The 22,107-nt window shown below is 49.2% G+C and overlaps 1 protein-coding gene across 3 annotated transcripts in view; it reads right to left on the bottom strand.

The window, feature by feature from the left end:
* LOC119159652 (growth factor receptor-bound protein 14) overlaps window positions 1-22,107 on the bottom strand; it is a 215,867-nt gene that overhangs the window by 80,312 nt on the left and 113,448 nt on the right. For all 3 annotated transcript variants that reach the window (XM_037412474.2, XM_075891405.1, XM_075891406.1), the window contains one exon: window positions 17,360-17,540. In XM_037412474.2, coding sequence (XP_037268371.2) covers window positions 17,360-17,540 — 181 coding nt within the window. The remainder of the gene's footprint in view (window positions 1-17,359; window positions 17,541-22,107) is intronic.

Raw genomic sequence — 22,107 nt, forward strand, 5'->3', positions numbered from 1 at the left:
TGAGAATCGTGCGGTGTTTTCGGACGATAACAAAAACTTGGGAAATGGAACGTGGCATTGCCCCCCTCTGAAAAAAGGCATCGTCCCGATGCTTTAACTAAAGATGAAAGTACAATAATAATGCAAGAAAGTACAATAAATAAATTACGATACAACAATAATACAAAAAAAACACTAGTTCAGTTTGTTAACGCGCATGAAACGGCTTGAGGCGCGCGACATGAACGACTTCAGATCGCGATCGGCGTCGTTGAGAGTTCGTGATGCCGTCGGGGACAACCTCGTAATCAAGTGGGCCGAGCCGTCGAACCACCCTGTACGGTCCGAAGTACCGTCGCAGAAGCTTTTCACTTAGTCCACGTCGGCGTATCGGCGTCCACACCCAAACACGTTCACCGGGCTGGTATTCCACGAAGCGTCGTCGAAGGTTGTAACGGTGGCTGTCGGTCGTCTGTTGATTCTTGATACGGAGACGCGCAAGTTGTCGGGCTTCTTCGGCGCGTTGAAGGTACTCGCTCACATCGAGGTTTTCTTCGTCGGTGACGTTGGGTAACATGGCATCGAGCGTCGTTGCCGGGCTCCTTCCGTAGACCAATTTGTATGGCGATATCTGCGTCGTCTCCTGCACCGCCGTGTTGTATGCGAAGGTCACATACGGAAGGATGGCGTCCCACGTCTTGTGTTCGACATCGACGTACATTGACAGCATGTCGGCGATCGTCTTGTTAAGCCGCTCGGTGAGGCCGTTGGTCTGTGGGTGGTACGCTGTCGTCCGGCGGTGGTTTGTTTGGCTGTATGCCAAGATTGCTTGAGTTAAGTCGGCAGTGAATGCCGTTCCTCTGTCGGTGATAAGGACCTCTGGGGCGCCATGACGTAGGACGATATTTTCGACGAAGAATTTGGCTACTTCGGATGCACTGCCTTTTGGCAGGGCTTTTGTCTCGGCGTAGCGGGTGAGGTAGTCGGTAGCTACCACGATCCACTTGTTTCCGAAAGCCGACGTCGGGAACGGCCCCAGTAGGTCCATACCAATCTGCTGGAAAGGTCGGCAAGGTGGATCAATTGGCTGCAGAAGTCCCGCTGGCCTTGTCGGCGGTGTCTTGCGTCGCTGACAGTCCCGGCATGTTCTCACATAACGAGTGACGTCGGTGGTAAGACGTGGCCAGTAGTACCTTTCTTGTATCCGCGCGAGCGTGCGAGAAACACCGAGGTGCCCTGCCGTCGGATCGTCGTGAAGGGCCTGCAGGAGTTCTGGTCGCAGAGCTGAAGGCACCACAAGAAGGTACTTAGCTCGAAGCGGTGAAAAGTTTTTCTTTTGTAGAAGACCGTTTCGTAGAAAGAACGACGCAAGTGCGCGCTTGAATATCTTCGGGACTTCGGCGGTCCTGCCTTCGAGGTATTCTATTAGGGCCTTAAGTTCCGGGTCGGCCCTCTGTCGTTCAGCGAAGTCGTCGGTAGTTATCGTTCCTAAGAAGTAGTCGTCATCCGGGTCGTCGGGTAGCGGTTGGTCGACAGGCGCACGAGAGAGACAGTCGGCGTCGGAGTGTTTTTTGCCGGACTTGTAAATGACAGTAATGTCATATTCTTGAAGTCTCAGGCTCCATCGTGCGAGGCGACCTGAGGGGTCCTTCAAGGTGGCTAGCCAACACAATGCGTGGTGGTCGCTCACAACTTTGAAGGGCCTGCCGTAGAGGTAGGGGCGAAATTTCGACGTAGCCCAGATGATGGCGAGGCACTCCTTTTCTGTTGTGGAATAATTTGCTTCTGCTTTGGATAGCGATCGGCTGGCGTAACTAATAACCCTTTCAAGTCCGTCAGCCCTCTGCACAAGAACGGCGCCAAGACCTACGCTGCTTGCGTCAGTATGTATTTCTGTCTCGGCGAATTCGTCGAAATGGGCAAGTAACGGAGGCGTCTGGAGGCGATGTTTAAGCTCCTGGAAAGCGTGTTCCTGCGGCGTTTCCCACTTAAACTCCACGTCGGCCTTGGTAAGGTTAGTGAGAGGATCGGCGATGCGGGCGAAGTTTTTCACGAACCGCCTATAATAGGCACACAGGCCCAGAAATCGGCGCACGGCTTTCTTGTCAGTGGGCGGCGGGAAGTCGGCGATGGCGGCTGTCTTCCGTGGATCGGGACGAACTCCAAACTTGCTGATAACGTGCCCCAGAAACAAGAGCTCCTCATACGCAAATCTGCACTTTTCTGGCTTCAGTGTGAGTCCGGAAGTCTTGATGGCTTGAAGTACAGCTTCAAGGCGCCGAAGATGCTCGCCGAAACTCGAGGAAAACACGACGACGTCGTCCAAGTACACAAGGCAAGTCTGCCACTTCAATCCTGCCAGTACTGTATCCATAACGCGTTGAAACGTTGCAGGCGCTGAGCAAAGGCCGAAGGGCATCACCTTAAACTCGAAGAGGCCGTCCGGTGTTATGAACGCCGTCTTCTCTCGGTCTCTTTCGTCGACTTCGATTTGCCAATAGCCAGTCTTAAGGTCCATTGACGAAAAGTACTTGGCGTTATGGAGCCGATCAAGTGCATCGTCTATTCGTGGGAGGGGATACACGTCCTTTCTTGTGATTTTGTTCAGGCGGCGATAATCGACGCAGAAACGTAGGGTCCCATCCTTTTTCTTCACTAACACCACGGGGGATGCCCATGGACTCTTGGACGGCTGGATAATGTCATCCCGCAGCATTTCATCAACTTGTCTCTTCATGGCCTCACGTTCTCGCGTCGAAACCCTGTACGGACTCTGACGGAGTGGTCTGGCATTTTCTTCGGTTATGATGCGATGTTTCGTGATTGGGGTCTGCCGAATTTTTGATGACGACGAAAAGCAATCTTCGTATTGCAGGAGCAGGGCCTTGAGCTGTTCTTTCTTATCGTTCGGAAGTCTGGGATTGACGTCGAAAGTTATGGGAGGGGCTTGGTTCCTCTGAGCAGGTTCCGCAGAATCGGCGAGGGCGAAAGCACTGGTGGCTTCGACAATTTCTTCGATGTATGCGACCGTTGTTCCTTTGTTCACATGTTTGTACTCACTTCTATCTGGGCGAGACTGCTGCTGTAATTGGACTTTCAGTTTACCCAGCACCTCCACCAGATGTCACGGGGTCGTGACGTGGCCGAAGACAGGAGACTTCGTGTTAGGGTTTAACTGTTTATTTGGGCGAACCTGTGCCCGGTAAACTGAAAGTCCAATTACAGCAGCAGTCTCGCCCAGATAGAAGTCTCGGACTGATAGCGGCGAACGGAGCGTCGGCCTTCGATCAACAACTGACAAGCGGCGAAGCGCGTCGGTATTTATACTCTTGCCGTCGAATGTTCTAGCGTTATCGCTGGCGGTGGCGTAGCTTCCAGAACAATCTGTACCGTACGCACAGTGGGCGTGATCTTATCGAAATGATCTACTACAGTCCGGAACCGTCTAGAAAACTGCAGGCGCGGTTTGCGCTGAGAATCGTGCGGTGTTTTCGGACGATAACAAAAACTTGGGAAATGGAACGTGGCAATATTATCGCTAATTATCTTCGCGGCAGAGATAGAAGGAAATAAATATAATTTTTACTATTCATATAGCCTTCTACAAATGCTCAAACTAGGATTTCGACGTATTTCTGCCGCGCGCACACAATTTTAGTTGTCTTAGGATGGCATCTGTCTCACAATGCAGTTTTACCCCGTGCAGTGCGTAGTCATCGAGCGGCCGTGGCCAGTCTTCCCGGGAGCGTATTTGGAACTGCTGGCCCCGCATCGCACGAAAGAGGGAAAAGAAAGAGTGCGAGGAGGACGCCTGTGCCAGCCTCAGGATTGCTCGCGCGCTATTGGTTCCTCTCTGTAGGGGACGCCATGACAGTCGGAATCGCGTTTTTGCAAGGGCAGTTGGAACTAGAATGGTGTGTGACAGGAGTGCGATGCATGTGATTGAACGTTAGATGGTAATTCCGAACTTTAATTCGCACATGAGCGTCGATCATGCCAGCAGTGGCGCGTATGATGTAGTGGTGGATTGAATAAAACAAAACAAAAAAATTCCGCCATATCCACGAAGTGAATGTTGATGAGTGGGCGTAGCCCCGGAGGTAAACCTGGTAAACCATGAATCCTCTGTACATTTTGCCCACTCGATTTTATTACATCGCTCCCCCTAGCGTAGGTCGCCGCACTAAATCGAACGATTGCCTTCAACCAATGACACGCGCCATATGTGACATCATTCCTATTTTATAAGATCTCGCGTCTTTCATCAACTACAAGTACCAGTTTCTAGTTTATAACATCTTGCATCTTTTCATCATCAGCTACAAGTGCCACCATCTAGTAAACCCTGCAAGAACTAAACGAGAGGTGGCTACATACAGGAGACGGTACCGCCATCTAGTGAACACTGCAAGAACTAAACTAGAGGTGGCTACATACAGGCTACAGGGGACGCACAGCCCACGCCCTAAGGAGCTTCGCCCCTAAAAAGTCACTCTTCTACAACTCTTGCGGGTAGCAAGGTTCGGCTCAGCTCTTGCAGGGAGAGGGAAAGAGAGATGCAGAAAGGCAGAAGGAAAAGGTAGAGAAAGAGTGTGGCGGCAGGTTGTGGGTGCTTCCTTACGATGGAACAGCCGGAAAAACTCCGCACATTCCATCGCGGGCGCGTGCGTGCGTCACCAGCACGCCACCTACAGGCGTGCACTTCCCCTACAGAAAGGAACCAATAGCGTGCGAGCAATTCTGACGCTGGCGTCCTCCTCGCACTCTTTCTTTTCCCTCTTACGTGCGATGCGTGGCTATCAATTCCAAATACACTTCCCGGGACGACGACGGCTATTCCCGGGGCTCACGGTATCGCGTCGACACTCGAGAAGTCGGCGTCGCGGCCGATCGAGGTGGCGAACCAATGGTGCGACGCCCCTTCTTGCGCAACGAACGACCTCCTGCGGTCACGTGGGCAAGCGTGTAAGGTAACATCGCGCGACGAAAGTATTCGGCAGGGCGCGGCGATGCCTCTTCGATCCAGTCAGAGCACGGGATGTGCGGTCAGGGTATCCGGTTCTCCTTCGGGGATCGTGTTTCGCGCTGCGCCGTCTCAATGCGGAGTCGCCCCCATTACTCGACTATAGAAGCATACCATGCTGTCCGTGACATCCAGCCACTCTTTCTTTCTTTCTTTCTTTCTTTCTTTCTTTCTTTCTTTCTTTCTTTCTTTCTTTCTTTCTTTCTTTCTTTCTTTCTTTCTTTCTTTCTTTCTAGCAATCATGCATTGCGGAGAAGCTGACGCTTGGGCTAACTTTGACATTTCTCGACGCCAGCTTCCCAACGACCTGGACTGAGACTACGATAGTCAAGTTAATCACCGGTCTTCGGCACGCCGAACATGTCGATCGGCGACGCGGTATGGGCATGTCACCCGCGAAAACGGCGCGCAGCTTCACCACAAAACTGTGGTTGCTAGCCCGATCAATTTAGCTACCGAAAGGCATAAGTCTAGTCAAAACGAGCTATTTGTTAACGACAGAGCGGCAATGGCGCTCCGCCTCCCACTTGCCCAATTACGTGCAGTACAGCAAAAGCTATGGTCACGCCGGCAAAGCAGAGGTCTGTCTCTGATCGCCGATCTCCGACCAAAAGGTTGTTTCACGGCAGCAACAGTGGCGCATACTGGCGATTCGTCCTGTCTTTGCCTGACAAGTAGAGCCAGCTATATAGAGTTACAGATCGACACATACAGACGCTATAACACCCACTGCACTACACGAAGTCTGACATTCTGCGACAGCAGATAAACCTGGTGGACACGTTTCAAGCGCGGTCCCGTGAGCATCAATCCCACAAACAACCCCCGTGCGCAGAGTGATTCGGCACGGAAGTGCACATAACGTGACCGTTGGACAAACGCGACACAGCACGCACATGGCAGCGCTATGGCTCGTACACAGGATTACTAACCGTCCACGGCGCAAGTATCCAGTGTCACCCAGGCATGCTGTCTGTGGTTTCGCCACGAGTTCGCAACTCAGTTGCGCAAGATACGCCCATGCACCGGAGAGAGGGCGACCTCCACTTCTGGACGGGCTACAAACGCTATTGCTGCGACGGTTGCGGTTAACGCATATCTCCAAAAGTAAAAAAGCGCGCACGTGCGTGCGTGCGTGCGTGCGTGTATGTATGATGTATGAATGTATGCATGTATGTATGCATGTATGCATGTATGCATGTATGCATGTATGTATGTATGTATGTATGTATGTATGTATGTATGTATGTATGTATGCATGTAGATATGTATGTATGCATGTATGTATGTATGTATGTATGTATGTATGTATGCATGTATGCATGTATGCATGTATGCATGTATGTATGTATGTATGTATGTATGTATGTAGATATGTATGTATGTATGTATGTATGTATGTATGTATGTATGTATGTATGTATGTATGTATGTATGTATGTATGTATGTATGTATGTATGTATGTATGTGTATATGTATGTGTATATGTATGTATGTATGTGTATATGTATGTATGTATGTGTGTGTGTATGCATGCATGCATGTATGTATGTATGTATGTATGTATGTATGTATGTATGTATGTATGTAAAGAACACACACACACGCAAGCACGCCCGAGAGACGAAGCTCGACCAATGGAGGCGCGCTCACCGATATATAGTGACACTACATATTCGTCAACTAGACCCAATAGAATCTTTTCGAGAGAACATTAACATATTTGAAAAGGGACAGCGACGCGGTACGGAAGTTCGTTCGGTTTCGAAGGCAACAAAAGGAGAGTGCACGCGTATAATAGGAACGGGAAAACACGGCGAGAAACGCGTTTATAACACTCGAACGGAAAACGAAAAGGCGTTGCACAATACTCGTGGCCCGCGGGTCGTCCATGCACTGCATGTACAAGATATACAGAACAGAAACGAAACAACGCAGGACATGAACGAGTACTTGAGACAAACCCTTTCGAGTTCCAAGCACTCGACGCTTACTTAATACAGCTTCGAAGAAACTTTCGCAAACTTCTCACGCGTCGCGCTCGTTTCCCAAAATCGCAGAGGCCCGCCACGCTGCGATAGTACACCCTTTTCAGAGTGTGTCTTTGTGTACATAACGCGAAAAAAAAAAAGTTAATGGGCGCCTTCTATAACGTCTCAAGATGGTCCCCATCGAAAAACTACAGCGCGCATAGAGCATTATTTTTTTTTTATTTTACCAACCCTGGAGCCAAGATGTACTCAAATAGATGGCTGAAGAAGCGCGCAGCGCTCTCGAAAGCATATGTTTTATACAAACAGTGCAATTGCATTCCGCGTAAGGGACTCCTCGAAACGGTGAAGAAAGCGATTGTCCCAAGTGTTTTGCACAGACCCGTCAGACTGATTATTAATAAGCATAAATGCGGCGCGATTCAATTTCTTGCAACACCGCGCGGCGCAGACTTCTCAGGCTTTCACTCGCAAACGCATATACATACCCGTGTTATCTGCCACGCGTCTTTAAGAAACTTTTGAAATAAAAAAAAACAGGTGGATATACTGTTCGCGAGTACATCTTTAGCGGCGTCTATACGTTTGAGCGGGTAACTGGAATAGCTTGCAGGCTATACAAACAGTTGAACATACAAACACAAAGAAGAGAGAAATAGGAAAAATGATATTCGAATTCCGCGAGATTATACAGTGCGCACGACGAAGCGATTGACGACGCGTTCGTATGGAGGCGAGTTTAAGGTAAAACGTATGCAAACGCAACCAAACGAACCGTTCATGTTTCGCGATGCGAGTTCTTCAATTAATTTCCATATTCACGACGCACATTACGCGCATCTGTCGAAATCGCAGACGCGCGTCGTCCGTAAATTCGACTATGTAGACACACGCGAGCGATTGAAAATTGTGTATAACGTCCTGGATGCGTTCCTTTTATAATAATGACCATGCATTTCGCAAATTCTCAGCGTCACGCTTCTCTTTTAATCGACGCATGCGCATACGTATATTATTCTAAGCGAAACGGCGAAGATGTAACCGTAACTGCGGCAGCGAACACTGCGACCCAAAGCTGGTTCCGCTTTTCATATACTCCTTAGGCAAAGACGATTTAAACTTACGCAACAGTGTTAGAGAGACCACGCTGCAGCGACGTCGCAAGTTAATGATTGATTGATTGATTGATTGATTGATATGAGAGGTTTAACGTCCCAAAACCACTATATGATTATGAGAGACGCCGTAGTGGAGGGCTCCGGAAATTTTGACCACCTGGGGTTCCTTAACGTGCACCCAAATCTGAGCACACGGGCCTACAACATTTCCGCCTCCATCGGAAATGCAGCCGCCGCAGCCGGGATTCGAACCCGCGCCCTGCGGGTCAGCAGCCGAGTACCTTAGCCACTAGACCACCGCGGCGGGGACGTCGCAAGTTAAATGTCATTGCAAAAGTGCTGACGTCACAAGAAATCGTATATATGCACAGCGTGCATATATATATGTATGCGGCTCCTCGGCAGCTCTGCCGCATTGCCTTATATGTTTCCGGTATTACAGAGACGCGACGCCAACCCCGGGTGCCATTGCTTTCGAGCAACAGCGCGTTTCGATAATGAAAATTAATACGAGTACTAAGTTATACCCGAAAAAAAAAAGAGAGAACTACAATTAGAGCACCCCCCCCCCCTTCTCAGAATGTGACTATATATAGTAACGCCAGACCTTATTTTCTTTAAAAAAAAACTTACATAATGGCGCGCGGCTCCATTCGAAACGCGGGCGCATATCACAGCGTCGCTTCTTCGGCTTTTCGTTCACCCTGCACGGTGCAATGCACGGGTCCGTGTCCGAGGCGCGTAAGTGTCTTAACGAAGCGCGTATAATTAGCGCGGAATGAAAGAGAGAAAAAAAAGTGCAGAAAGCTCATTTTCCAAACGGCGCTGGCGCGCCGATCTTAATGAATTCACTCGGGTATATGCGTTGAACTTCGCGAGACGCGCGCACGGTAATCGTTCTCTCACTTTCGTTCATTTCGTTTCAAAATTTCTTTTTTTTTTCTTTTTCTCCGGACTGCCTCTCGACCTTGCCCGACGGGAAGCGAGTTGTATAGTCACAGACCGCTGCACACGTCGGGTCATTTAAGTCGTCTCCGAACAATGGAAAGAATTGCTAATAACACGCAAAAACAAACGCGCGCAAGGAGCGTATACTCGAAGGTTATATGGCGCGCATGGCAACGACCTAAGGTCCCTAGATAAAAAAGAAAACTTTTTTATCTAGGGACTTTACAACGACCGATGCGTGTGCATTCCATGTGTGCCCGTGACGCAACTCTCGCGCGCACAATACAGGACTACAGGTATACGTGAGCTTCGGGCCGCCTTAATATATGCCACCCGTATAGCCTAAAGAGATGGAGCAGGACTTCAGTCCTATACAATCCGCGAAGCAGCGTCAAAAATGCATGCACTCTCTTGAGGTGTGCTGCTCAAAGTATATCTGGCACGCGAGCAACGCAAAGTGAAAAGTTTCTAAACAAGTTAGACGCGAGCGCACTACAGGGATTCTTCTCTTGCGCAATAACGAGGCACACCTGCACAACACACAAAACTAAGGAGGAAGAAAAAAAAAAGGAAAAAACTACAGGCTCCTTCATCCTCACTTTTCTTGGAACGCGCCTTAACTCCTAAATCATTCCCACCTGGTTTGACTCGAAAGCCTGGCTATACAAGATCCTCGCCGTATACATCTGTATACGTGTACCTACCTGCACGCAACGAGTGTTACGACAGCGCCTCGCGGCGGCACAAGTGTGGCGAAACTCGGTCGCCGCAGGTTCAACAAGTGGCGTTGCTAACCGCTACATAACTGTTGCTGCCGCAACACACGCGATCGCTAAACTACTACTGCAAGATCTAGATTGTTTTTTATTGTTTTTTTCTTTCACCCACTCGCACCGTAACTACAGTTATTACCCAATATACTGCGGCATCGTGGATAAACAGCCGCTATCTACAAGTGTATACGGCCCCATTGCAAGTATAGGCGTTTGCCTCACGGGAGACTCGAATCGATTGACTGGAGCTGAGGTTGTTCCATCGCAAAGAACAAAAAATGTTGAGTGGAACAAAGGGGACTTGCGAAAGCAGTGCGCGAGAGAGCAGGTTCAACCTCCGTGTCTTGTTCTCGCTTTATAGCGGCACCGCAGTGGCGAAACAGTTCATCAATATAAGTGGGGGCGAGCCGCACGCGAAACCTATATAGCGTGCGAGCACACACATATATATTTATTGTTCGGGTATGCGTCGTTCTTAAAGCGGTCAAGCCTCGGCGACCTTCCATGAATGAGTGAATGAATGACGGGACGAGGCTGCGGGTTGCCACGTTTTGAGGGCCATTGCAGTGTATACGCTGGTGGAAGCCTGAACAGGGGCGGATCCAGCCACTCATTTAATGGTTGAGGGATAAGGGGGGGGGGGGGGTCGCTTGAAGTAACGCCGGAAAGGGGGGCGTGGTCATTACTCTTTTGTTTTGTTTTTTACGAGCACGAAAACTCTGCCATAGCATGAATGTTGTTAAGCTGTGGTCAAAGTGGTCCCACTCATTTGTCCTGACTGGTGACAACAGGTGGACGGCAAGCAATAAAAAGAGGCGGAGGAAGTATACCGACAGGCGTTGGGGTGGGGGTGGGAGGTCTATCACCTCTACCACACACCCCTCTGGATCCGCCACTGCCAGTAAGGCTTGTCTATCCCGTCCGCCGATTTGCCTCGACTTGAGAGTTGAGCCGCGGCCATGTATCTCTGCATACGACGCTGCTATAGAGAAAGGTGTGTCCGAAAGCCTGCTATAGAAACGGCGGGTTCGGTACACGCGGGCCAGTCAGCATGGGCCGCAGTATATACCCGGGGCATTTCACGTAAACCAGTGAACGTTGTATATGCTGGAATTACGTATATGTCGCCAGTGCTATACCTACCACGCTGCTCTACTTCAGAGTAGGGACCGGATTCGCACTTGATCACGAAGAAAGAAAAGTCACGCCCGAAGCACGAAAACGCCTGGCGAATCACCACACGGCGTTGCCACGCATCTTAATTACAACGTTGCTTAAGTGACACGTGATATGCGTAGCTATATAGGCACCACCCCGCTCCTAACAATACTTGATAACAATGTGCGACACTTTTGCTGCGTAAATGTAGACATGCAACTCGTGCGTATACTATACATGTATGTGCGGCCGCCAGTGGAACTCGACGAAAAACGTCGCGGCTCTATAGGAGTCACAGTGCCACCTGTTGCGCAAAGCACGACGTCCACCAAGAATACAACGAAACAAGGACAGAGGCGATAATCCCTAATGCACCTCTCAAGTCTCATTTTTAACTTCGGACTGGATCCATCTATGCGGCAGCCAGCCAAACGTAAAAGGCAAGGACAAAGGAATGAAAGTGGGCCCTCGCTATCTTACTTAAAAAAAAAAAAGACGCACTTTCGACGGGGACGTTCTCCACTGCGCTGTTGCAAAACTCGCGCTCGCAAAGTCATTACTGCGGTATATATATACGGCGCCATTATCCATCCAAGAGCTCTCCTTCATATTCCCGCTGGCTTTCTTTCCACAATGGCGCGACGAACGAGTGGGCTCGGCTATTTCGCAACGAGAAACAACGAGACCACGTAGCGCGAAATGTTCGGCAGTGCACTGAAACTGCCGTGGGTGGGCACTGCGCGATGTGGGAAAAAGAAAGAAATAAAGAAAAAAAATCCACCCGATGTTGCGAAAAACCACACGCGGCACTAAAAACGCGCGCACGGTTGGTTGGACGCCTCGCCGCGTGTGGCCCACGGGAGACGACGCAGTCTATAGACCACGCCCCGGCGAAGACGACGCGTCCCTGCGGGAGGGCTAGGCACGCGGTGGACGACGGGTCTCGCGCATGCGCACAGAGGAAACGAAAAGGCGTCTGGCGATAGCTTCGCGCGCAGCCTCGTATGGCGCGAGGAGCTAGACAACAAAAATGTAAAGGGTAGAATCGAAGAGCTGTAGTTTGTCTGTTTACGTAAGCTGAAACGAGAATCACTGAAACGACGACGGGAGAGGGCATTCAGCGAAGGAGATGCATGCGTCGTCGGCTGGCAATTTCCACAGAGTCCGCGCAGGGATTCACCATGGTGCTGCTACGCAGAGATACGTGCGGCACATCGGTCGATTTTAAGGCCATGTATACCCGTTACCTATAGGACAGGTAGTAACCGCAGAGCCGAACCACGAAATTGAAGTGACAAAAGAATAAGAATGTGGTGGAGCACCTTCGGCAAGCATTCTCAAATCATGACAGGTATATTGCCACTATCCCTCAAAAGGAACTGCGACATCTTGCCGGTATATGTATACCAACGGAGCAGAATTCTAGAGGATTACAAAGAGCGTTCAACTGAAGTTGAGGACGACGCAGCGGGCATTGGAATGGAAAATTACAGTTATAACCTTAAGACACAAGAAGACAGCAGAGTGGGTCAGGGAACAAACCGGGGTTAATGATATAACAGTCGAAACCAAGAAGAAGAAATGGGCAGGGCACGTAGCGCGATAGCAAGATAACCGCTGGTCATTAAGGGTAACTGACTGGATTCCCAGAGAAGTCAAACGCACGAGGGGAGACAGAAAGTTAAGTGGGCTGGTGAAATTAAGAAGTTTGCGAGTAATAAGTAGCAGCAGCAAGCACAGGACCGAGTTGACTGGCGGAACATGTATGGGAGAGGCTTTGTCCCGCAGTGGGCGTATAGTCACGCTACTGCTGCTGCTGATGATGATGATACCCGTTACTCCACTTCCCAATGATATTTTGGATGGAAAGTTAGAAGGAGTCTTGCTGCACGGCGCCCTGTACGTCCCGACTGGCTGACACCAGTTGCTTGGCTTTCACTGCAATACCGTGTCACTGTCATATGGAGTGCGGTACTTGTATGAGAAATAGACGGCCGTACATCTAAAGCTACCGGGTTAAAGACGTACGCGAGGTCAGAAATGAAATGCGTGGATCCAGAAGCCCCGGATCCATACCCTAAAACAAGTTCCATCGTACACAACAGAGTCAAACGCGCTGCCTGGGACCAGGAGGGAAGTGGCGAAAAATGTAACGCCCCGAAAATTAATCAAACTAGCGCTTTATTTAAGCTGACCAGGCTCCGGTCCTTTACTCTGGTAAGGTTACTTTATCAGACAAACTTTCAGAACAGTCAACATTCAGGGACTTGTAATATATTGCATTCAAAAAGAATGTCATATTCACCCATATAGCCACCGTCCAAATGCTTTACATGCCGTATATTCTTTGTGCCCCTGACGAACTACGGGAACGACAAAATTACCACGAGAACATTTGCCATAAGCAGCTGGCAAAACACCCGTCCACCCCGCAAAATAACACGAGCGTAAATTTACAACGGCGGAGTGAAACCCAAATTTTTCATACGGTATGTATATTTCAGCCACCTCACCTGAGACGACGGTTATCAAGAGAGCGCCGCATATACAGCGAGTCACACAAAAAACCGCGTCGCGTCGGAGCCGCGTCAGTTGCAACTCACACAAAAACGGAACTTTCTCGGCAATGCTTTTAATGGCTCAGGTGCGAAAGTATTTCCTGTCCCGAAATATACCTTTAAAGTATACATTTCGACATCGGTTCTCTCGCGACCGTTATTTCGCCATACGGCGCTTAGCAACACATCGCGTCGCGGTTTGCTATATATGTAGCCGCAGAAAGCGGCCGATATATACCTGCAGCCGTTCTATCCTATACATACTGCATAGGGGGCAGCACAAAGCGAGAGCTGCTGGAATCCCCGGCGGACTGCATGCTGCATGCAGGTGTCGGGGCGTAATTTTTCCGTGCGCTCTGACAGGCCGGCCGGGTCGCGCACACGTATAGCCGATACTTATAATCCCCGGGGCACGACGACTGCCGCAGCACGTATATGGAAGAAGATCGGGAGTTGCGGGCGATTCCGACGACGCGTTGCGAAAAGACAGCTGCCGCCAAAACGCGTGGTGTATACGCCCCAACGAAATGCATGTACAAATTCACGAAACAGAGGTGTGGGAAGAGGCGTTCATCGATCTTCAATGACCACCCCTGCGCTTTTAACAACCAAGCTGAAAAATCATCGAGCGCGCGGAGAGGCGAGCACGCACTTGTTGGACAATTATAATTGAACGTCGCGCACGCGTATACAGCGCGTTTCCTATTAGTGCGCAGCTGTAACGACGGAACACCGCGTACAACGCGTATGAATATTCTTTCAATTGTGCAATATATCGTATATTAAACAGATTACGCGTCACGCGTCGTATATTATACACATTACGCGTCACAGATTACGCGGTATATAGGCACACAAACGATAGCTCTTTCAGCGCTTACGCTGCCGTCCCGAACGGCGAATTAAAAAAAAAAGATAATAAAAAAAGGCAATAGCGATATGATAATGAATACAATCGTAAAGTGCGCATATGTTCTAAGAATACAATCTTAAACTATATGCGGCGCTGGCGCGGCGCCCATAAAGCCGCTACGAACGAAAGTGTGCGCGTAAGTATAGTCGGAGGAGGCCACGCGCGACTGGTCGATTATAGGGTAACGATGATTGATTGATACGTATAGGGTTTAACGTCCCAAAACCACCATATGATTATGAGAAACGCCGTGGTGGAGGGCTCCGGAGATTTTGACCACCTGGGGTTTTTTAACGTGCACACGGGCCTACAACATTTTCGCCTCCTTCGGAAATGCAGTAGCCGCAGCCGGGATTCGATCCCGCGACCTGCGGGTCAGCAGCCGAGTACCTTAACCACTAGACCGCCGCGGCGGGACACTATAGGTACGTAACTCTGATAATATAAGAAATAGTAGTGTTTCGGAAGAGAAAGTAACTATGTGCCGATGCTTGAACGCGAGGACTTGTTTGAGCCCAGTCGTCGAAGTGTTGGCTTGAACGGCGTTCCCTGCTCGAAGATGTCGCCACGTTTCAGCCTCCCCCCACCACCTCGTATGCCTCGTCTGCCTGTCCACTCACTTCACTTATATAGCACTAACACAAAAACTCAGCGCTCAAGCGTATACAGATTTACAGCGTGGCGAAAGCAAATGGTTCGCGAACATCAACGTGTAGGAAAAAAAAGAAAAGAAATTATCGTCCTAGACAGGACGAGAACACCAAGAGCAGCAGCAGCGGCAGCAGCAGCAGCGGCAGCAGCAGCAGTACGGCGAGAGCGTGAAGGACTGACGGAGAGACACGTAGACAACGCAATCTCTCGACGGGCCACCTCGAAAGCTTCCCGGCGGGAATCTGCAGCGGCGAAGATACTGCTTCGCGGCTGCAGCTTTCAAGACACACGCATGAGCCAAGTTTCGCAAAAGGAACCGAATGCTATGTAGAGAGAGTGGCTTGCGACACCCGACTAATTAGCATCAACCGAGAGGGGACGATTCTCGGCCGCTCCCTGCTCGTTAAATGCAGCCGATGAGACGCGGCGCTCGACGCGTCGGACAACCGCAGATTTTGTTTATTTCATTAAAATTATTGCCTATATAAGAGATTCGGAGATGCGCATTTACCCACGTTACGTTAACGGGAGCACAGGAAAAGAAAGCGGCGGCGACCGCCCCCCCCCCCTCCCTTTTTTTAACATCTAAGCAGGGTGCCAAGCCGGCCCCATACCTTTTTTACACAGTAGAATTTGTCGCGCCATCGTTTAAAGTTAGGAGAAATGGACACGCAAGTCCTTTTTTAAACATATTAGAAGGTGTGCACCATGGATATTACATTGCAATAAGTAAGTGCGCTTCGAAAATCGGGACACCAGAGACAAACGAAGCGAACACGTCATACCTTAATTTTCGTTTTTGCAACCATTGCAAAGGTTGCTTTTTTTCGGACTGGAGCAAAAAAGTAACGTGAGGGAAGGGGGGGGGGGTGATTATTTTTCCCTTCACCTTTCCTTCAACGGAGGACCATGAACAGGCGCCTAAAAGGCTAGTAACGCCCTCTTTCTTCTTATTTTTTTTTTTATGTCGTCGCGTTAGCTCTCAAGGCCACTGTACTTCGCGGAATCGCTTATACAGTGACACGCGGGCTGTGGTGACTCTCTCCACACGGAGAGCGTCGCAAGCTCAGTAATGAACGTATAATTACACGGCGGGGCACGCAACGTCGGGTTACATACGCTGGCTAACCAGTTCGTCAGAGTCGACTGCATGCGAGGGACTAGTAACGTTGTGCAAACGATTGCCTCACGCGTCCCTCTCGACTTGCGTTATCGCAACGTATGCATCTCGCGGGGAGATTACAGCACATCGTCCGTCACGGAAGTACGAATAGAGAACTGCTTCGCGCGAATGCGCGCTTCGTTATGTGGAAAACGAGACGGACATGGCAAAATAATGCGATTAGACTTCATTATCGTTGCGTTACATTAAACTTGATCGATTACTCGATTCCCGCATAATTTGTATGGTAGTACATGTGTCGGTCACGTCTATTTTTTTTTCTTAAATGATGCGCTTGTCCTTCTTCATATAACATCGTTTTAACCGACATGAATCCGATGTCGTAATTCTGTTCCACCCAATTTCCGTTCCACAGATTGCCTGCTTGAACGATGCAGCGTTTTAAAGTACACTGATAACGTCGTGAAACGTTAAAGAAGTCCGTCAAATTTCAAGTTGAATATTTTTAAGACCTGAAAATTAAGCGGTTCGGGATTCTGTTTATAGCCATCTGCAATGTATTCGCGACTTACCGCGTTAAAAAAAATGAAACAGAATAAGAACTCCTCAACGAGAACATCGATAAGTGTGGCTGATATATAGATGGGAGCACCTTAATTAAAAGCTTATACCCCCTTACACAGAAACTACTTCATTACCAGCAGCTAAGTCACCAAGTAATCGGTATAGCTTGCGCGGTCCGGGCCCGCACATGATTGACTACGTCCCGCAATATATAACACGTGTTGAGACACGAGCGTGGAACAAAAACCCTATATTTCAGAATCAGCTAGTAGATTTGCAGATTTCAGTCATTCCGCAGATAATCGATGTTGTACTTGAAACAGAAGTCAAATCCCTCTAAAAATTTACCTATATATGAGATATGGGAACACGCCATCAATTCAAAGAGTTACGTTACGTTTTGTCAATTTTGCCCCCACCCTTCTCCCTCTACCGTTTTGACCTGTCTCGGTTTACCGGGAAACGATTCCGCGACTGCGGTGCCATCTGCAGCTACAGGGAGTTTGAGACCGGTCGGATCTCCGTTGCCCGTGCACAAGCGAACCAGTCACACACTGACCTCTGGCGGTGGGGCTGCTTCTGTCGCCTGGTCATCGTCCATGCAGAAGGGCAGCCCATAGCCGCTGTCCGGGGCCGACGAGGAGCCGAGGCTGGACGAGGACGAACCGCCGCTGAGCAGCAGCTGGCGCACCGAAGACGCTTCGTCGGAGCCGGCCGCCGATGAGCTCGTCTTGCCGCACCTGCACACGAGGCGAGAGGGGGGTGAATGGGCGCTGGCGGATATATAGCGTGCACTATATAGTACCTGCAGTACGAAGTCAAACGCTCGAACGAGCGAGCAATACGAGAGCGATACGCGAAGCCTGTCACGATGTTCCGAGCGCTGCTGGAAGAGGCAGTCTTTTTTTTATATATATGCATATACGTACCTCTGTTGCCAACCGCGATTCCTGGGAAGCCGCATAGCTCCCTCATGCGGGTCGGCGATTGCGATCTCAGAACGCGGAATTCTCGTAAAAAGACCACCGCTTATAATTTGGAGACCGGACTTTTTTTTAAAGTATGCGCATGGATCTTTGCTACTGGCCAATCACCATCGGTAATGAGCGCCTCGTTTTTGTGGTCTCTCGGTTTATTTTGTAGCGAATGTGTTTAGTGCCATTGAGATTGATTTATTCCAACCAGCCCGAGTCGGCCCTGTCTTCCGTAGATGGTCCGCGAAGCCGCTAGCGTTCGGATTTCGAAAACCTGTCTTTGAATATAATATTAACGTGCACGAAGCGTACGCGCGTCTTTCAGTTCGTTTTACACAAATCAACTTAACATGAAAGAAACACACACGTTTGAACCACAGACGCGCACTGCACTATCTCTCAAGTTTACGATGCCACTACGTGCGGTGCAGCGCATAAATTACGCTGCACCGAACGCAGCGCAATTTATACATTGAAACGTCTATACCGCAATCCGCCGTGCTATAGCGACAAGTGTGTCACATGGCTATGCACGAGAGGACCTCCTCTGTTTCAGGCCGATCGGCGAGCCACCTTTCAACATGACCCCAATAGTCAAAATTTTTTTTAAATCCAGGACTCGACGCTCACTATGTGTACGGTTTGCCTAACTTTTACTGCGTAACGCCCACTACGGCGTTCCAAAATGTCTCCTGCCACCCTGAACGATGCGGAAGGGGGCAAATTTCTGGGAAACATTTTCTTGAGAACTTTACTGAATTAACAAATCCATTGAGGTGTAGGCAAACACCTATGCTCATATGAGCCTTTAGCACCTATACATCTGCAGTCCAATACATCCTCCCACTGCTCCTGCTATGAAGTCGTCTTATCGGACACAGCAAAGCAACTAGCCCACATCTAAGCGATTCGGTGGACAGCGTGCGAATGCCAGTGGAGCACTCGATTGAAGTACACCAATCACATCGACTTGGTTGATTGAGCAGCTCAGCATCCCGGCACCACGATGGTATGCATGGGCCGCCTAGCAACTGCGGCTCCGGTGCGGATGGTGGCAACTCGACTTACAGCGCGGAGCCGGTGAAAGGAAGAAAACAAAAAGAAAGAAACGGATGAAAGAAACACGAAACGGATGGAAGGAACACGAAGCCCCGACTGAGCGAACGTCGACCAAGCTCGCGAGAAAAGGAGGGCGAAACTATGCGCCTTGCGAGAGGGGCGCCTGCTTCCCACTTTCGCGAGTGCGCGCAAGAGCCAACGACGATCGGCAAGCGAACACCGTGCTTCATGGCGGACACCGTTGCAAAAGCTAAAGCGAAACAGGCTCTATCCAAATGGACATACACACTACATGCACCCGAATGATGTATCCGTCTAGAAATGCAGCACGCTCGGTCGTTGTTCAGTCGGTCGGTATTTTTTCATAGCTGCGCGTTTACAGAAAGAAAGAAAGAAAGAAAGAAAGAAGGAAAGAAAGAAAGGAAGAAAGAAAGAAAGAGAAAAAGAAACGAAAGAAAGAAAGAAAGATAGAAAGAAGAAAAGAAAAGAAAGAACCACCGATCATAGGTATATCGAACAGCGAAGCGTTCAGTCGGACCACAGTACAGTAAATCAAAGTCAACGTGCCGACGCGATATAGCAGCATGCGACGCGCTTCATATTCATTTATGAATGCAGTGACTTGAGTTTAATAAAGAGACCTCCACACGTAGAAAGAAAACACTGGAGAGGGCGATCGAAGCACGAAATGGAAGGTAATTAAGTTCCACTAACGTGGCGCCTGGGGAGGAGCGCGAAGCATCCAGTGTTTCCCACAGCAAAATAGCTGCTCATGGGCAATGAGAGAAAAAAAAAAGAAGAAGAAAAAGGGCATCATCCAGGTGATTTGTCACACTGTTTTGGGAGAATTTCTTTCATGAGGCACTACAATGAAGCCTCACACCGGGCCCTTAGGGAAGGGTGTGTCAGCTCCGCTAACATCATCGCAAAACTGCGTCAAATGGAGATTACCGTAAGGTTCTTCTTCTTTTTTGCGCTTTCTCTATCTCTCAGTGCCCACTAGCGGCGATGTTATTCACAGGAGAAAACATGACCCTCGCAAGAAATTTTGCGACGGAATTTAACGACTTCCTGTTAATTAACGTAATTAAATTCTTACACGTCGTTGGCTATTTGTTTGGCTAACTCTGCGGCGGCTGCATTTTCGATGGAGGAGAAAACGCTTCAGGCCCGTGTGCTCATATTCGGGTGAAAGTCGAAGACCTCCGGGTGCTCGAAACTTCCGGAGCCTTCCACTATACGGCGTCTCTCACAATAATATATGGTGGTTTTGAGACGTTAAACCCCTCATATCAATCAATCAGTCAATTGTTTGGCCAACTTCTGTCTTCTTCATTTTTAGTGTACCAGTACAGCGATTTACCCCCCTTTTTTTTGTGGCGCATAATTGTTTATGATGGGCCATGACGACGTTATGACACGCCGACAAGCCCGAGACATTAATGTAATGAGCCTCTAAAGGAAGGAAGATAATTAAATGCGTGCAGCATTTCATTAGCGACATCCGGGCCATTTGCACATAAAGGCGGACGGGCTCACAACCAAAATAAATGTTACACACGCACAAACACACCCACGCACGTGACGTCAGCCTTCGGTTTAGCGAAAACTTCGCGCCAAAAGTGCGCTTCGCCGAAGAACGTCAGAGAAGAGGACATGTCGATTCTACGCGAAAACGGCGTAGAATCTACGCTTTCGCATCCCTTACAGACAACTTCTACTGGGAGCTGTCCATAAAAGAGATTAAAGAAGTAAGAAAGTTTAAAGAAAAAAAAAAGCAGATTAAGGGAGATATAAGGGACAACTCACACTGGTTGTCTATGAGAGAGATTCATAGACAACTCTCGCAGAGAATTGTCTGTTAATGTCGTTGAATAACTTTGAGAATGAAATGTCGCCAGCCAGCTCCACTGGTTACCCAGCTTCAACGTATGAAATTCTCTCTCTCTATTTCCATTGACTAATACCTACAGACCACGCTCAAACGCCGCGGGCGGCGGCTTCCGCGTGAAGCTGTTTCCGTGTCGAAGCTGACGCGTTTCGCGCAGGAGAGCCCACTTCGTCATTTTAACGCGTTTTGACGTGAACGGGGACATCGCGACAACATGGAGCGATGCGGGTTATGAAATAGTTACACAAGCTGCTGAGACAGAAAGGGAAGGGAGGGATGCGGCAAGGCAAACTGCAATGCGGAGGACGATGACGGATCACGCGAGGCGTAATATTGGTGTTCATATCGCAGTGACGAAAGCGAAAGGAGCAATGCGAATGATATACGTGCACATACGTCACACACCAACATGGCGTAATGGCGTAAAACATAGGCCTCGCCGCAGGGAGCAGACCCGTACCCAGGGGTGGAGGGGCAGAATTTCAGATCGGGGGGGGGGGGGGGGGGGGAGGGGGCGGGGCGGTGTTCTACCGAAAACAAATGACAAAAAGAAGTGTTTATCCTTGTCTTCAAGAAGCACGCCCCCCCCCCCCCCTCCCTCGAAAAAAAAAATCATGGTCACAGACCTGGCAGCAAGAGGTTTCAAAATAGGCACTACAGAACGCGAAAACGTTTTTACATGCTACTCGTACAATACTAAAATGGCGACAACTAATTTTTCTATTACTGATGTTTCTTTACTTAGTAATTTAACTCGACAACGAGACGCAGGTCACTCAGTTGAATTCAGCAACTTTTTTTCTTTTTCACTCTTAGGTGATGAATGCTACGTGAAACACCGTAAATGTACGCCGCGGTGATGTAGCTCGGCTTTGCGGTGCTCGGCTGCTGATAAGAAGGTCGCAGGTTCGATCCCCACCACGGCTGTCGCACTTCAATGAAGGCGAAATGTTTCAAGCCCGTGCACGTTAAAGAATGCCAGATGGTCAAAATTTCCGGAGCCCTCCTCAACGGCGTCCCTGATAATCATGTCGTGGTTTTGGAACTAAAAACCCACGTTATTATTATTATTATTATTATTATTATTATTATTATTATTATCCTGCAGCAGATATATATCAAGCAGTGCTTGAGTATACATATGGCTTGAACTCCTCCTATTGCGCTTATGAAGAGAGACATATCCACAGGCGTACTGAAGACGCGTTAAGCTGCTATAGTTTTACCTGGGACAACAGAGCTCTTTGTTGGGGGGACCAGCACATGCAAAGCGCGCGAGGCTGCGTTCTAAAGTAAACGAGAGCGCTCTGCAGATGCGAGGAGGAGTAATTAATTGGTCACGCGAGATCGCCGCCCGTCATGACACTGTTTGGACATTACGCT

The sequence above is a fragment of the Rhipicephalus microplus genome, chromosome 1 (genome assembly GCF_043290135.1).
Source record: "Rhipicephalus microplus isolate Deutch F79 chromosome 1, USDA_Rmic, whole genome shotgun sequence".
NCBI lineage: Eukaryota > Metazoa > Arthropoda > Arachnida > Ixodida > Ixodidae > Rhipicephalus > Rhipicephalus microplus.